We start from the raw sequence: 17,797 nt of genomic DNA on the forward strand, positions 1-17,797 counted from the left end.
GGTATTACAGACTCAAATCAAATCAAAGTTTATTTGTCACGTGCGCCGAATACAACAGGTGTAGTAGACCTTACAGTGAAATGCTTACTTACAGGCTCTAACCAATGGTGCGGAAAAAAAGGTGTGTGTGTGTGTTTAGGTAAGTAAGTAAAGAAATAAAACAACAGAAAAAAGACATTTAAAAATAAGAGTAGCGAGGTTATATACAGCCACCTGTTAGTCAGGCTTATTGAGGTAGTATGTACATGTAGGTATTGTTAAAGTGACTATGCATATATGATGAACAGAGAGTAGCAGAAGCATAAAAAGAGGGGTTGGCGGGTGGTGGGACATAATGCAGATAGCCCGGTTAGCCAATGTGCGGGAGCACTGGTTGGTCTGGCCAATTGAGGTAAAAGAGGGGTTGGGGGGGAACACAATGCAAATAGTCCGGGTAGCCATTTGATTACCTGTTCAGGAGTCTTATGGCTTGGAGGTAAAAACAGTTGAGAAGCCTTTTTGTCTTAGACTTGGCACTCCGGTACCGCTTGCCATGTGGTAGTAGAGAGAACAGTCTATGACTGGGGTGGCTGGGGTCTCTGACAATTTTTAGGGCCTTCCTCTGACACCGCCTGGGGTAGAGGTCCTGGATGGCAGGCAGCTTTGCCCCAGTGATGTACTGGGCCGTACGCACTACCCTCTGAAGTGCCTTGCGGCCAGAGGCCGAGCAATTGCCGTACCAGGCAGTGATGCAACCGGTCAGAATGCTCTCGATGTTGCAGCTGTAGAACCTTTTGAGGATCTCAGGACCCATGCCAAATCTTTTTAGTTTCCTGAGGGGGAATAGGCTTTGTCGTGCCCTCTTCACGACTGTCTTGATGTGTTTGGACCAATCTAGTTTGTTGTTGATGTGGACACCAAGGAATTTGAAGCTCTCAACCTGCTCCACTACAGCCCCGTCGATGAGAATGGGGGCGTGCTCGGTGCTCCTTTTCCTGTAGTCCACAATCATCTCCTTAGTCTTGGTTACGTTGAGGGATAGGTTGTTATTCTGGCACCACCCGGCCATGTCTCTGACCTCCTCCCTATAGGCTGTCTCATCGTTGTCGGTGATCAGGCCTACCACTGTTTTGTCATCAGCAAACTTAATGATGGTGTTGGAGTCGTGCCTGGCCATGCAGTCGTGGGTGAACAGGGAGTACAGGAGGGGACTGAGCACGCACCCCCGGGGAGCTCCAGTGTTGAGGATCAGCGTGGCAGATGTGTTGCTACCTACCCTCACCACCTGGGGGCGGCCTGTCAGGAAGTCCAGGATCCAGTTGCAGAGGGAAGTGTTTAGTCCCAGGATCCTTAACTTGGTGATGAGCTTTGAGGGTACTATGGTGTTGAACGCTGAGCTGTATTCAATGAATGAACAGCATTCTCACATAGGTGTTCCTTTTGTCCAGGTGGAGAAAGGCAGTGTAGAGTGCAATAGAGATTGCATCATCTGTGGATCTGTTTTGGCGGTATGCAAATTGGAGTGGATCTAGGGTTTCTGGGATAATGGTGTTGATGTGAGCCATGACCAGCCTTTTGAAGCACTTCATGGCTACGGACGTGAGTGCTATGGGTCTGTAGTCATTTAGGCAGGTTGCCTTTGTGTTCTTGGGCACAGGGACTATGGTGATCTGCTTGAAGCATGTTGGTCTTACAGACTCAATCAGGGACATGGTGAAAATGTCAGTGAAGACACCTGCCAGTTGGTCAGCACATGCCCGGAGCACACGTCCTGGTAATCCGTCTGGCCCCGCAGCCTTGTGTATGTTGACCTGTTTTAAAGGTCTTACTCACGTCGGCTACGAAGCGCATGATCACACAGTCGTCCGGAACAGCTGATGCTCTCATTCATGCCTCAGTGTTGCTTGCCTCGAAGCGAGCATAGAAGTGATTTAGCTCATCTGGTAGGCTTGTGTCACTTCCCTTTGTCGTCTGTAATAGTTTGCAAGCCCTGCCACATCCGACGAGCGTCGGAGCCAGTGTAGTATGATTCAATCTTAGCCCTGTATTGATGCTTCGGCATTTTTGGCCGCCGATTTGCGATTTAAATATTTTTTATATACCTTTATTTAACTAGGCAAGTCAGTTAAGAACACATTCTTATTTTCAATGACGGCCTAGGAACGGTGGGTTAACTGCCTCGTTCAGGGGCAGAACGACAGATTTTCACCTTGTCGGCTCGGGGGATTCAATCTTGCAACCTTACAGTTAACTAGTCCAACGTAATAACGACCTGCCTCTCTCTCGTTGCACTCCACAAGGAGACTGCCTGTTACGTGAATGCAGTAAGCCAAGGTAAGTTGCTAGCTAGCATTAAACTTATCTTATAAAAAACAATCAATCATAATCACTAGTTAACTACACATGGTTGATGATATTACTAGATATTATCTAGCGTGTCCTGCGTTGCATATAATCTAACTGAGCATACAAGTATCTAAGTATCTGACTGAGCGGTGGTAGGCAGAAGCAGGCGCTTAAACATTCATTCAAACAGCACTTTTGTGCGTTTTGCAAGCAGCTCTTCGTTGTGCGTCAAGCATTGCGCTGTTTATGACTTCAAGCCTATCAACTCCCGAGATGAGGCTGGTGTAACCGAAGTGAAATGGCTAGCTAGTTATTGCGCGCTAATAGCGTGTCAAACGTCACTCGCTCTGAGCCTTCTAGTAGTTGTTCCCCTTGCTCTGCATGGGTAATGCTGCTTCGATGGGGGCTGTTGTCGTTGTGTTGCTGGTTCGAACCCAGGTAGGAGTGAGGAGAGGGACGGAAGCTACACTGTTACACTGGCAATACTAAAGTACCTATAAGAACAGCCAATAGTCAAAGGTTAATGAAATACAAATGGTATAGAGGGAAATAGTTATTATAGGACTACAACCTAAAATTTCTTACCTGGGAATATTGAAGACTCATGTTAAAAGGAACCACCAGCTTTCATATGTTAATATGTTCTGAGCAAGGAACGTTAGCTTTCTTACATAGCACATATTGCACTTACTTTCTTCTCCAACACTTTGTTTTTGCATTATTTAAATCAAATTGAACATGTTTCATTATTTACTTTAGGCTAAATTGATTTTATTTATGTATTATATTAAGTTAAAATAAGTGTTCATTCAGTATTGTTGTAATTGTCATTATTACAAATACATTTTAAATGGCCGTTTATCGGCTTTTTTGGTCCTCCAATAATCATTATCGGTATCGGCGTAGAAAAATCATAATGGGTCGACCTCTTGTATGTATGTACAGTCACTGTGGGGACGACGTCCTCAATGCACTTATGGATAAAGCCAGTGACTGATGTGGTGTATTCCTCAATGTCATCGGAAGAATCCCGGACTCGGTCAGTGTCATGAACCGGCTCAAAGCCCGTAACAAAGGGAGACAACGTGGCGATAAGGCGTAACAAAATATATATTTATTAACTAAAGCAACTAAGGAAAATATACAATGGTGTGTGTAATCAGTAATCAGTAGTGTAAGTGAGTGTTTTGCATGCATGAATGTGATAATGCAGGCTGTTGAAAGGTGCCAAAGCAAACAAACAAAAACCCACAACACAATCTACAAAGGTGTCTGCATGGAGAGAGTCTCTTCCATGAATGTGGAAGAGGTCTATTTATCCTGGGAAACACCTGGCCCAGGTGTTTCCCATGAAGCTGATGACCCTCCCAACTCCGCCCACCGGCATCCTGATAAGGAAACAAGAACAAAGACAGAATACGGCAGACAGAGTGGGAGGGTCGTCACAGTCAGGGAGAGATTGAATATGTCAGTGAAGACACTTTCCAGTTGGTCCGTGCATGCTTTGAGTACACGTCCTGGTAATCCCTCTGGCTCTGCAGCTTTGTGAATGTTGACCTGTTTAATAAAGGTATTTTTCACATCGGCTACCGAGAGCCAGAACAGCTGGTGCTCTCATTTATGCTTTAGTATTGCTTGCCTCGAAGCAAGCATAACAGGCATTTAGCTTGTCTGTTAGGCTCGCGTCTGTAATAGTTTTCAAGCCTCACCACATCTGAGAAGTGTTAGAGCCGGTGTTAGAACCTGTATTGATGCTTTGCCTGTTTGATGGTTTGTCTGAGGGCGTAGCGGGATTTCTTATAAACGTACGGATTAATGTCCCGCTCCTTGAAAGCGGCAGCTCCAGCCTTTAGCTCGATGCGGATGTTGCCTGTAATCCATGGCTTCTGGTTGGGATATGTACATACGGTCACAGTGGGGACGACGTCGTCGCTGCACTTATTGATGTAGCCGATGATTGAGGTGGTATACTCCTCAATGCCATTGGCTGAATCCCGGAACATAGTCTAGTCTGTGCTATCAAAACAGTCCAGTAGCGTAGCATCCAATTCATCTGACCATCTCCGTATTGAGCAAGTCATTGGTACTTCCTGCTTTAGTTTTTGCTTGTAAACAGGAATAAGAAGGATATAATTATGTTGAGATTTGACAAATGGAGGGCAAGGGAGAGCGTTGTATGCTTCTCTGTGTGTGGAGTAAATGTGGTCTAGAGATGTGAGATGCTGGTAGACATGAGGTAAAACGGATTTAAGTTTGCCTGCATTAAAGGCCCCTGCCACTAGGAGCACTGCTTCTGGGTGAGCATTTTCTTGTTTACTTATGGCCTTATACAGCTGGTTGAGTGCAGTCTTAGTGCCAGCATCAGTCTGTGGTGGTAAATAGATGGCTACAAATAATATAGATGAGAACTCTCTTGGTAGATAGTGTGGTCTACAGCTTGTCATAAAGTATTTTACCTCAGGCAAGCAATACCTTGAGACTTCTTTAATATTAGGCATTGCGCACCAGCTGTTATTGACAAATAGACACGCACCCCCGCTCCTCGTCTTCTCAGACGTAGCTTCTCTGTCCTGCCGATGCATGGAAAAATCTGCCAGCCGTATATTATCCGTGTCGTCGTTCAACCACGACTCGGTGAAACATAAGATAATACAGTTTTTCATGTCCTGTTGATAGGACAGTCTTGATCGTATATCATTCATTTTGTTTTCCAATGATTTCATGTTGGCCAATAGAACGGATGGCAGTGGAGGTTTACACACTCGCCTACGAATTCTCAGAAGGCAGCCTGACCTCCGCCCCCTTTTTCTCTGTCTTTTCTTCACGTTCCTGAGAAAGCAGTATATCCTTCGTGTCAGATTTGGAAAAAATCTTTGTTCAGTTCGAGGTGAGTAATCGTTGTTCTGATGCCCAGAAGTTATTTTCAGTCATAAGAGACGGTAGCAGCAACATTATGTACAAAATAGGTAACAACGCCCAAAAAATAACACCAAAACAACGCCAAAAAAATAACAAAATAGCACAGTTGGTTAGAAGCACGTAAAACGGCAGCCATCTCCTCTGGCGCCATTCTATAAAATCTGAGATATGTAATGTATTGTCATAAAGAGTTTAATTATAATAATAACATTCACCTAGGAACTCACTTGGTGAAGGCCAGAGGACTCACTCGAAAAGGCAAGGCACACTGGGAAATTATATTGGAGGTGTGGCTTAGTGGGGGCATTGCAACATTTTTTCAAGCTGATACAATTCAAATCTGAACCCCCCTACAGGGTAACAGTTACTCTATTGTTTTGAGTAAGGACTACAAATCACTTTAAGTAACTGTACTCAGATATATTAAGTGCAACAGGTTTCCTCAAAAGTTGTGTAATGACATCCCCCTGGGGTTTACAGTGTATGTTTCTTTGAGCATTTCTTTGAGCATAGTAGTGAAGACATCATGGAACTATGGAACAGAGGAATATTCCATTCTGTCTCTGGCTCAATTTACTGTTCTCTCTGAGCCACACAGTTTTCCAAATTACACAATGTGTACACTCTGGCTTATTACCTGGTTAGGTTTTAGGAGTCTAATGATGAGTTTGCTTCTTTTCAATCTTTGTTTTTCCATTCCATTCCAGAAGGGAACGAGTGCATCAAAGCTAATGCCAAATCCTGTGGGGAGTGTATTCAAGTGGGAGCGAAATGTGGCTGGTGCATGGACCCAGTACGTGGATATGAATTTTCCAATAACATTGTTGCTGCGTTGATGCTACACAACCTTAATATCAACTGACTCAGCGTTACAACTTAAGAAATCTAAACTGTTCCTTGGAATTAAAACACTAGCATGTCGGGCAATATTGTTTGTAACCTTTATAACCTGCTTGGGAGAGTAGGAAATACATTTTCAGAAAATAAGGACCTTACATTGTGGGTGGATTTCCTCTGAGTGCCATAATGCAATGTTTCATAATACTTATACCTCCTCTCTCCCAGGGGTTCTTGAAGCAGGGTGAGGCCACATCGACCCGCTGTGACGAGCTGGAGTCCCTGAGGAAGAGAGGTTGTAGCTCCACCAAGGTAGAGAACCCCCAAGGCAGCCAACGGGCCCTGAAGAACAAGGCTGTGACCAACCGCAACAAGGGAGCAGAGAATCTCAGAGCAGAGGACATCACACAGGTCCAGCCACAGAAACTCACCCTCAGCCTCAGATCTGGTAAAAACTTAAATGGAACTGTTACTTTTGATTGGGTTGCGTCCCAAATGGAACCCTTTTCCCTATTTAGTGCTCTACTTTTAGCTCTAGTCAAAAGTGGTGCCTTATGTTAGGAATCGGTTGTCATTAGGGATGTAGTCTTAGTTAACTTTGCTTCAGCCAAAACATCTTGCTTGACAACCATTGTTGACGCAGCGTTGCTGAGGGTCTTTTTTGTTTATCCTGCTGTTCCTCCGTGGTCTTTCACTGTTATGTTGATTAGTTACAGTAGCCTCCATTTTCTTTGAGTGTTTTAGCTATTATGATTTGGAAGGAGTGTTCCTTATACTCTTTAATGTGAAGGCCAGCACCTTATTTGACAGGGAAGGTGCACATGAATCAAGATTTCAGTGTTCACATCAATGTAAATATGCCAGAGTTAGCAAGTCAGTAGTCCCCGGCTTAACCTTGCCCATTTGTCTGTGTACTGCAGGTGAACCCCAGTCTTTTAACCTGAAGTTCAAACGGGCCGAGGATTACCCCATTGACCTCTACTACCTGATGGACCTGTCCTACTCCATGAAGGACGATCTGGAAAACGTCAAGAACCTGGGAACACATCTGATGCTGGAGATGTCAAAGATCACGACTGATTTTAAAATCGGTGAGCTTGAGAATCAGCCTGGTTGTATGAGGATTGAGGATGTTTATATTTATTTGAACATCTTCTCCACTTCAAATTGATCTCTTCTGCTTTCAGTTCTGGTTGGGTGCATATTGCAGTTACACTGTACTACAATACCCATAATGCCATGTGTAAGATAACCGGTTTGATCTTAGTAAAGATGTTTTGAAGCTAACAAATTGGTGTCCCGTCTCCTTAACTATACAGTTTATATATGAGATGGATATCTTCTTCTTCTTCTCTAGGTTTTGGTTCCTTTGTAGAAAAGACAGTGATGCCTTACATTAGCATCACCCCATCCAAGCTGCTGAACCCCTGTACTGGGGACCAGAACTGCACCAGTCCCTTCAGCTACAAGAACGTCCTGAAGCTGACCAGCAATGGACAGGAGTTTAACACCCTGGTGGGACAACAGCAGATCTCTGGAAACCTGGACTCACCGGAGGGAGGCTTTGATGCCATCATGCAAGTGGCTGTGTGTGGTGTAAGTAATATGTTTTATATCATATTTAGGGATAGTTTCCCAGACATAGATCAAGCCTAGTCCAGGACTGAAAAGAATTCTCCATTGAGCTTAGTTTATACTCCAGGACTAGGCTTGATATCTGTCCAGAAAACCAGACCATAAAGTTCCAATAATACTTTTATCAGGGCTTTATATTGCCTTTCTCATGGTACCAGACCTCAAGACCCTACTTTCATTTGAGAATGGCTGGAGTCAAGGCTTAATGTGTATATGCTTAGAGAAGGCCTTTTTATAAATGTTTGAAAGTTCATTCACTCTAGGGCGCTAAACTGCTATTTTAAGAGGGTAACCTTTCACATAGTTGTTCATAGTTTTTGATATATACTTCCTGAGTCTTTTGTAAGTCTTGTAATTTTGTTCTCTGGTATTTCTCTAGGCTGTGTCCATTTTCTGTATGTGGTTAATTTGTACATGTTTTAATAGTCCTCCCTCCCTTCCCCAGGAGCACATTGGCTGGAGGAACGTCACCCGTCTGCTGGTGTTCTCCACTGACGCTGGCTTCCACTTTGCTGGAGACGGGAAACTGGGAGGGATAGTTTTGCCCAACGATGGGAAATGTCACCTGGAGAACAACATGTACACAATGAGCCACTACTATGTATGTATAATTATGCATTATGGTAATGCACTATGTAGTATAATAATACACTATGCATTATAGTAATACACTATGTAGTATAATAATACACTATGCACTATAATCATGCACTATAATAATGCACTGTGTAGTATAGTAATACACTATGTAGTATAATAATGCACTGTGTAGTATAATAATACACTATGTAGTATAGTAATACACTATGTAGTATAGTAATACACTATGCAGTATAGTAATACACTATGCAGTATAATAATACACTATGCAGTGTAATAATACACTATGTAGTATAATAATACACTATGCAGTATAGTAATACACTATGCAGTATAGTAATACACTGTAGTATAATAATACACTGTAGTATAATAATACACTATGCAGTATAATAATACACTATGTAGTATAATAATACACTATGCAGCATAGTAATGCACTATGCAGTATAATAATACACTGTAGTATAATAATGCACAATGTATTATAGTAATGCACTATGTATTATAGTAATGCATTATAGTAATGCACTATGTAGTATAATAATACACTATGGAGTATAATAATACACTATGGAGTATAATAATACACTATGTAGTATAATCATACACTATGCATTATAGTAATACACTGTGTAGTATAATAATGCGATATGTAGTATAATGATGCACTCCTATGTACTGCATGTATTGTGACTTTTCTTTCTAGTCTTCTGTGTGGTCTGCATTTTGAATATGACAAGTTTGAAGGGAATGGGCTACTTGCCCTTAGTGATGTCATCAAAGGGCTTGCCTGATACCTGTACTTCCTCATTGTCTCCCTGTAACAGGACTACCCCTCCATCGCTCACCTGGTTCAGAAACTTAGCGACAACAACATCCAGACGATCTTTGCCATCACAGAGGAGTTCCAGCCTGTTTACAAGGTCAGTCAGTTGTTCCATTACACTGTTTGTGTCTGTGCGTGTTTGTACGTGGGTGTGTGTGTGGATGTGTGTGTGGAATTCCTTTCAATTTCCTGTGCTTGTCTGTTGTAGGTTAGAAGAAGCCCAACTCTTTGAAGAGCAGCATCTCTCTCTGTTACCAGTAGCATCTCTTTGGATCTCTGGTTGTTCCCCAAATGGCACCATGTTCCCTAAAAAGTGAACTACTTTTAACAAGATCCCTATGGGCCCAGGTCAATAGTACTGCACTGTGGGGAATAGGTTTCCATTTGGACAGCTGCCTTTGAATGTTCCCTGCTGCCCTCTAGTGCTTTTCAAGCCAATTAGAAGTCTGCCTGGAGTTCCGTAATGACCTTTTATCATATCCCCATCAGTCCAATGTTTGGACAATATTTGCAATCTGTCAACCTCGGTAGAATGGCGTTCTCATTTAGTTGATTACACGATGCATCCCAAATGGCACCCTATTCCCGATATTAGTAGTGGACTATGTAGGGATTGAGTGCCATTTAGGACGCAGACTTGGATCTCTGAATTTAGAACCTCACAACACTTCAAAAAGTTGTAACTTTAGATTGACTTTACCACTATGTGATGCAGACCACAATCAAACTACTCCGCAATCTTAATGGGTCAGGCAAAACATGACAAAACTTTTTTGCTCTAGACTTTTCTGGTGAGTATTTAGAGATTGACAGGATTCCAATTGACATACATGATCATTTAGTGTATTGTGTTTTCTCTCTCAGGAGTTAAAGAATCTCATTCCTAAATCTGCAGTGGGGATACTCTCTGCTAACTCCAGCAACGTTATCAACCTCATTATTGATGCCTACAATGTAAGTATAGATTGGATTGGTTTAGTTACTGGAGAAGATGCACTTCTGCACACTATCTAACTTTCATCCTTAAAATAGTTGGCAAAACCATGCTGCTGCTACTGTTAAGTCATCACATTTCTCTTTCTGAACTGATCTTTCTATGGGAATAGTCAAAAATATGCATTTCTGCTTTTGTAAAACTGAAGCCTACTGAAAATGTTGTATATAGTGTACAAAGGGCTAATTGTTGTTCTTTGTGTGCTAGTCTCTTTCCTCAGAGGTGATTCTGGAGAACAGCAAGCTACCAGAGGGAGTGACCATAATGTATCAGTCACGCTGCAAGAACGGAGTGACTGGTGAGGGAGAGATGGGAAGAAAATGCTCCAATATCTCAATCGGTGACGAGGTGAGAAACCAAAACAACATGACATTGAATGTTTTCTATTCTAAATACATATGTATTTATTTTAGATTTTTTTTTAAAATTCAGGTTCAGTTATTTTAGCTTTCTGATCAAGTAAATATAATGTTTTCAGTATCTGTAGGTGTCAAGGTCATTGTTTTTATTACAAAATGTGATTATTATGCCTTATGTGTGAATGCATCCCTTCATCCCTGATCTGTAGGTGTCTTTCACCATAAGCATCACAGCTAAGCAGTGTCCTAAAATGGGCAAACCAGAGACCATCAAGATCAAACCCCTAGGGTTCAATGAGGAGGTGGAGATCACTCTGAACTTCATCTGCGAGTGTGACTGTCACAAAGATGGCATTGAGAACAGTGACATCTGCCACAACGGCAACGGGACATATGAATGTGGAGCCTGCAGGTAAGGCACTTATGTTTCACTAGCAGAAGATCTTAACCCTTTATTCACCTTCCATATTGTAATAATTTCCATGGCATAGAGATACATCATGATATTTGATACTGTATATATAATGTGTTGTAAATCTATTTCTATTGGCCATAAGCATGTGACTGTTTAAGTGCATTGCATCTGTTTGCATGTGAATATTTTTTTACATAGGCAGTCTTTTATGCAGTCCTCCCTTGTTGTTAATAACATTACATTTCCTTTATTATCTGTCAGGTGCAATGAGGGCCGTATTGGTAGACAGTGTGAGTGCAGCACCAACGAGGTGACCAGCGAAGACCTGGATAAGAGCTGCCGTAAAGACAACGGTACAGACATCTGCAGCAACAACGGAGACTGTGTGTGTGGAACCTGTGAGTGCAAGAAGAGAGAGAACCCAGAGGAGCGCTACAGCGGGATGTTCTGCGAGTGTGACAACTTCAACTGTGACCGCTCCAACAACAAACTCTGTGGAGGTATGCGAGTTCAGTTCATTGGATGATCAGTAAAGATTTAGCTTGCTGTGAAATGATGGTCAAGACCTGTGTACCATCTGAAGACCTGTGGAACATATTCCTCAGAACACAAACTACCTCTAGTGTTTGTGGCGTAATGGGTGATTTCCCAATTAAATTAGAGATCAGTTGATAAAATCAGACATGGCCTTTTACGAAATTAGATTTCCCGTGTTCAATTTAGCTTAATTTAATCTCTAATCTAGAATATTATCTATAGTATGAAATGATGTTTGAACTATAGAGGATCATCTCTGACCCTGTGTGTTGTGTTGTGGCAGGACATGGTCACTGTGAGTGCAGGGTGTGTATATGTGATGCCAACTGGACAGGCAGTGCCTGTGACTGTTCTCTGGACACCACGACCTGCCTGGCTTCCAACAAGCAGATCTGTAACGGACGAGGCACCTGTGAGTGTGGCACCTGCAGGTGTACTGACCCAAAGTTCCAGGGCCCCAGCTGTGAGATCTGTCCTACCTGTCCAGGGGTCTGCGCAGAACACAAGTGAGTTGAATAAAGGAATTAATGAATTGTTTATTTTAATCTGTTTTAACTATGCAGAAAACAACAATATACAACAAGTTTATTTCCAAAACGCTATATTGAAAAAATGCACATTTGTGTTTTTACATCAGAAATGATTCCTTATGGGTACCTTCATGTGTGTGTAAAATATTACTGTTCTCTGATGTTTTTATTCATAGATTTTAGATGAAAAATGTTATTTTTTTGTAAACCACAATGCAAAATGTATGCTTTAGTCTCAGGTCCTGTCTGTCCATTGTTTAGCATGAATGGAATGTTCGCATCCTGTATATTTGACTGTGATATGTGGTTGTCTCAACTAGCAATCCTAAGATGAATTCACTTACTCTTATCAAAAGTGACTAACAGTATCTGCTAAATGACTAAACGTTTTTTTTTATTACACACATCTCATATTACTGTATAGATTTCTGATGGCACAAATGTATCATTTGAACAGTTCTTTAAAAAAAAACAGGATTCTTTGTCTCTCTGAAATGAAACCATGATAGTTTTTAAACAAACACATGGTGGTCATTGATCAACCCTGTGCCATGATTCGATAGTGAAAAAACACACCAATCTCTTTCAGAATTTCTTTAAACAATAAAAGCTAACGTTTCTGAAAATGTATATGTAGATTTTTTTTAAAAAGTATTATTATTTGAGGGACCGGTTCCTTGTCTCTTTCCTCAGCCTGAGTTGAATGCCTCTTAACCTTTTAAAGTAGGCATAAAGATATGTCTTCCTTTATCTGTCTTAACCTCAATTATTATTGTGACCTTTGTTTACTTTCTTCTGATAATTCCAAGATAGGGGACCAATGAAAAGTCTAGACACAACTGTGATATCTTAAAACCAGTAGTGGTGGCAAGGGTACAGCATTGTCCACTACAAACACCTGCATGTGGAGTGGAACCTCAATATCCAGCTTTCTTGCATTCCAGTAGACTAGTGAATATGTCACAAGTTTATCAAGCATCACAATGCGAGACTACCTGCGCGTGTTACTCCATCTGTACAGAGTTACATGTCAATGTCCTGTCTTCCACAGGGAGTGTGTTCAGTGCAGGGCCTTTGGGACGGGGGAGAAGAAGGACACATGTGAGAGAGACTGTAGCTACTTCAACCTGATCAAGGTGAAGGACAGGGACAAGCTGCCTCAGCCAGGACAGGCCTTCCCTCTGATGCACTGTAAGGAGAGGGATGCCAACGACTGCTGGTTCTACTACACCTACGCTGTCAACAAGACAGAGAAGGAGGTCCATGTCATGGAAACACTAGGTGAGAGCATATTACATACAGCCTACTATGTCATTGTGACTGAGCATATTACATACAGCCTACTATGTCATTGTGACTGAGCATATTACATACATCCTACTATGTCATTGTGACTGAGCATATTACATACAGCCTACTATGTCATTGTGACTGAGGATATTACATACAGCCTACTATGTCATTGTGACTGAGCATATTACATACAGCCTACTATGTCATTGTGACTGAGCATATTACATACAGCCTACTATGTCATTGTGACTGAGGATATTACATACATCCTACTATGTCATTGTGACTGAGGATATTACAGTGAAAACGGAGGTTATTTATTTGTCTATTGAGTCGTTTTGTGATTAGAGCTAGGAGTTTTTGCCCTTACTAGGAAAAACTCTTGGCTCTAATGGTACTAGGGCCTAGTACTCCGGCCGGAAGTTCTTCCTGGTCAGGTAAGGTTCCTGGGCCTATATATAATGCAAATCAGGACGTCATTGTAAATCAGCATTTGCTCTTACAGTAACTGACTTGCCTGGTTAAATAAATAAATACAAGTTGGGATAACTGAATGTTCCTGGCTGTGTGTTTCCTGCCTGTGTTCCAGACTGCCCTGCGGGCCCTGACATCATCCCCATCGTGGCTGGCGTGGTGGCGGGCATCGTCCTGATCGGCCTGGCTTTGCTTCTCATCTGGAAGCTGCTCATGATCATCCACGACAGGAGAGAGTTCGCCAAGTTTGAGAAGGAGAAGATGAATGCTAAATGGGACACGGTAAGGGAGTGGAGATGGTAGATACAGGACGCAAGAAGCAATCTTGGAGAACTATTCGTTATGGCCCATAATGGGGATGATGATGATGTACTTTTGCAGGTCCTAGTTTGTATTCTCCCTGAATGTAATTTCAGTAGGTTGATTGAGATGTGGAAAACTGGTGTTATAGATATGGTCAATGTGTGAATCTCTTACACGGAGAACAGACTCCTGAAGGAACACAGAACTGGAAATGTTTTACTTTCTTTTAACCTTTGATGACTATAACAGACCTGTTGCTTTTGACGATGACTTCGTAAGATGAAACACACATTTTTCCACAGTCCTACCCAACAGTTTGTTTAAAATGTTCATAAAACCCTGTAGTTTTAAGTAATCTCTGTGCAAAATACAGCTATGAAAAAATGAATCCTTTTTGGAATGCGAAGGTCTGGACACACGTGTCTTTTCATGGGAGTGGCTACAGCAGCTTAGTTTGTTCTGTGTTATGCTTCAACCTAGTGGCGTGTTATCCACACAGCAGGAGAGGTTCAATTCCAGACAGCTGTCAGGGTTTGAAATCCTTAATGATTCAGCTCATCCTGATTACTCCCAGTCAGACCTGGGAGTAATTTTCACTTCTTTGTCATATCATTGCTTCATTCCTTTGTCTTCATTTGTCTTCACCCATGCTTTTCATTTCATTCTCTGTTTCCTGTTCTTGATTGTCTGTCCCACTCTCTCAACCCATAGCAAGAGAATCCCATTTACAAGAGCCCCATTAAAAAGTTCCAGAATCCAAACTATGGACATAAAGATGTGGTTCTATAAGTTTGTATTTACTTTCCCTCTCCTCTGTTTTCCTGCATGGGTTTCCTGTTTGTTTATATGTATGTTTGTCAACTTACTGTAAACTGTCACTTCTTCATCCATCTCATTATTTCTGTCTTTCATTTGGTCTCTTTGAGCCAAATAAGACAGTTGATGAAACTGTGCAGAAAGATCCATATGAGGGGATATTAAAACCCACAATATCTATTGTTTTGTTGGTCAACACAAGCTGTCCCGTCTGTTAGTTTAAATGGAGGTAAGTATGAACAGGTGGTCGGTCACGTGTAGGCCCAGTACACTTCAGTTTAAGTCTAGTATTTATATCATATTTAATGCTACAGTATGATGGAAATGGCATGTTGTGACTGTGACGTTTGTTGATATTTCTTCTAAAAGTGTTCCCTGGATGACAACACAAATGCTCACTCACAATGACAGCAACGTATCCAGGTGATAGCACAATCAGTTGGAAAGATCTGTCCAAAGAATGCTTCATAATCATTTGATATTCTAAATGGATGGCTCTGATTTTGCTGTGGTGTTTTTTCCTAATAAATTGTCTCAGATTGCAGCTGTTGTCATACGACTGACATGTTATGTGACAGATATATTATGACTGACTGTACATTACAATTATAACGTTTTCTCCTTGTTTCTCTTGTGCCTTCCAGGGCGAAAACCCTATCTACAAGAGTGCTGTTACGACAGTGGTCAACCCCAAATATGAAGGCAAATGATGGAGCTTGAAAAACACTGTATGCAAATATAGTGAGAGGGATAGTAGCATGGGAGGGGGGATTCATTGTATGTATTTTGTAATTTCTTATTTTCGTTGCTTCAGTATTATAACATTACATTTGGCCAATACATTTGGTATGTTTACTAACATTTTATTTTCTATGCATTTTCTTTTTTTAAGTACAGTTATGTGTATATACTTTTAAGATTATTTCCTTTCTTGAACCACTGTTTGAAATGAAGGTTTTTGCCACAGAACTGGTATGGGCAAAGGGTTTTACCTTTCAAAGACAACATCTGTACTCCAAATGGCACCCTATTCCCTTTATAGTGCACTACTTTTGACAAGGGCCGGTGGGGCTCTGGTAAAAGTAGCACTATAAAGGAGATAATAGGATGCCATTAAGGAAGCAGAAATAGACCATACCCATATGGACACAAAGAGCTCTCATTCTCTACATGGACTTGATGTTAATGTGTTATTGTCTGTGTATAAATGACACCCTATTCCCTTTATAGTGCACTACTTTTGACGATGGCCAATGGGCTCTGATCAAAAGTAGTTAACTACTGTATATAGGAAATAGAGAAATTTGGAACGAAGAAATCGAGTTTCAGACAGGACCTGAGGCTAAAGCATACCTTTTGCATTGTGGTTATAAAGTATTTTTTTCAGCCAAAGGGTACAGTATATATGTAGTAAACACATTGATTTGTGTATAAAATAGTCATCCATTAAGCAGGATTACAAGAATCTGGATTTATCATTGAGAGCAGTTTAAAGATGAATTTAGCACATCCTTCACATAATTGTCAATCATAGAAAACCATTGGTTGACTCTAACCTTGTCATCAGATAACATATCATGCGTGAAGAAGTGCTATTACATTGATGTTTTAAAAGTTTTCATTGCACTATTGATGAGTACAAGTTTGCATTGCGAAAGGACTGAAAAGACTAAGTATACATTGTCATAAGACTGTCATCAAGTCTATTTTAAAGGGATTGAAAACCACTTGTATTAATGGGATAAAATCATCTAAATCAATGAATTACACAATCAATTGACATGTCTTTATGTGACAAAATTTGAAGTTTAATTTATTTTTAATTTAATAGTTCTATTCTAAAAGATTTCAGTATTCAACCTCAGGTCATTCTTTCTGTGCTCATTCCAAGCAAAGCCAAATATGGCTTCATTGCAAAGCCTTCCCGTTGGGCACAGACGTCAATTCAACATCTATTCCACATTGGTTCTATGTAAATTCGATGAAACGACGTGAAAACAACGTTGATTCAACCAATGTGTTTCATGTTGATCAATGTTAAAAATTGTGACATTTGTTCTGCAATCACTGGGCCTTTCATCTGTAACAGTGTTTGTGTGAAATCAGTATTGAAGTAAAAGGCCTCTTGGAGTGTGTTTTTAAAATACTAAAATCTCTCAAAATACCACATCTTGTTTTTAAAGTGCCTTTTTAAACTGGAAGTGTGCAAAAGTCTCCAGTGTTATTCCAGAATTCTAAAAAGTTTGGACACACATGTCAAGTGTGTGCAGGATGAGGAAAAATGTTTTTGAAGATTCGGAGGGTGTACAATGCTGCAATTGTGGTGGGAATCACATTATTGAGTCTCCCGGGGTGCCCTGTCAGGGTGAAGGAGGTCGAGGTAGCTGTCCAGCGGGTCTCCTATGTGGAGGCAGTGGAAATTGTTGGAGGAAATGGAGATGAGGATGACATGGTAGTGGATGCCCCGCAGCTTGCTGAGAAAGTCGTTCATCAGTTAAAGGATCCTGAAACACCGATTGTTAAGTAGTGGATTTTGTTGCGTTTAATTGCGCTGGTGATTCATTGTACTGGCCAAACAACCAAGGAATCTAAGAAACTGGACATTGTGAAACCTAAAAGGTTTTTGGATCTCCAGGACTTCACAGCCAAGACATTGCAGGGAATATTATCTGAAGATGTTCCCCCCTCTCAGGCCCCAGAGGCTGTGTAGAGATCTGAGTAGGAAGACAGACTGTTATATTTTTGGTTTTGTTTACGTTTTTTCCTCTTTTTCGGTGTTAAAGCGTCAGTTTTCACCCCACACAGTAGGTGGCGGCAATACACCATAATAGGATGTAGTCCACCGTAAAACCCCACAGAAGAAGTATTATTATTCTCCAGCCTAGTGTAGGATCAGATAGGGCCAAGTAGCGGAATAGTGGTGAGGTTTTT

General features: G+C 41.3%; 1 protein-coding gene across 1 annotated transcript in view; it reads left to right on the forward strand.

Annotated features, from left to right (window-relative positions):
• LOC139420413 (integrin beta-1-like) overlaps positions 1 to 17,033 on the forward strand; it is a 45,386-nt gene extending 28,353 nt beyond the window's left edge. Inside the window, exons 3-16 of the mRNA XM_071170494.1 lie at positions 5,952 to 6,037; positions 6,310 to 6,529; positions 7,002 to 7,172; positions 7,439 to 7,677; positions 8,162 to 8,317; positions 9,147 to 9,242; positions 10,010 to 10,099; positions 10,347 to 10,487; positions 10,708 to 10,910; positions 11,175 to 11,413; positions 11,734 to 11,956; positions 13,032 to 13,261; positions 13,863 to 14,029; positions 15,511 to 17,033. Coding sequence (XP_071026595.1) covers positions 5,952 to 6,037; positions 6,310 to 6,529; positions 7,002 to 7,172; positions 7,439 to 7,677; positions 8,162 to 8,317; positions 9,147 to 9,242; positions 10,010 to 10,099; positions 10,347 to 10,487; positions 10,708 to 10,910; positions 11,175 to 11,413; positions 11,734 to 11,956; positions 13,032 to 13,261; positions 13,863 to 14,029; positions 15,511 to 15,576 — 2,327 coding nt within the window. The 3' untranslated portion in view covers positions 15,577 to 17,033. The remainder of the gene's footprint in view (positions 1 to 5,951; positions 6,038 to 6,309; positions 6,530 to 7,001; positions 7,173 to 7,438; positions 7,678 to 8,161; positions 8,318 to 9,146; positions 9,243 to 10,009; positions 10,100 to 10,346; positions 10,488 to 10,707; positions 10,911 to 11,174; positions 11,414 to 11,733; positions 11,957 to 13,031; positions 13,262 to 13,862; positions 14,030 to 15,510) is intronic.
• The last annotated feature ends 764 nt before the right edge of the window (positions 17,034 to 17,797 follow it).

Source organism: Oncorhynchus clarkii, chromosome 11 (assembly GCF_045791955.1).
Source record: "Oncorhynchus clarkii lewisi isolate Uvic-CL-2024 chromosome 11, UVic_Ocla_1.0, whole genome shotgun sequence".
Classification (NCBI taxonomy): domain Eukaryota; kingdom Metazoa; phylum Chordata; class Actinopteri; order Salmoniformes; family Salmonidae; genus Oncorhynchus; species Oncorhynchus clarkii.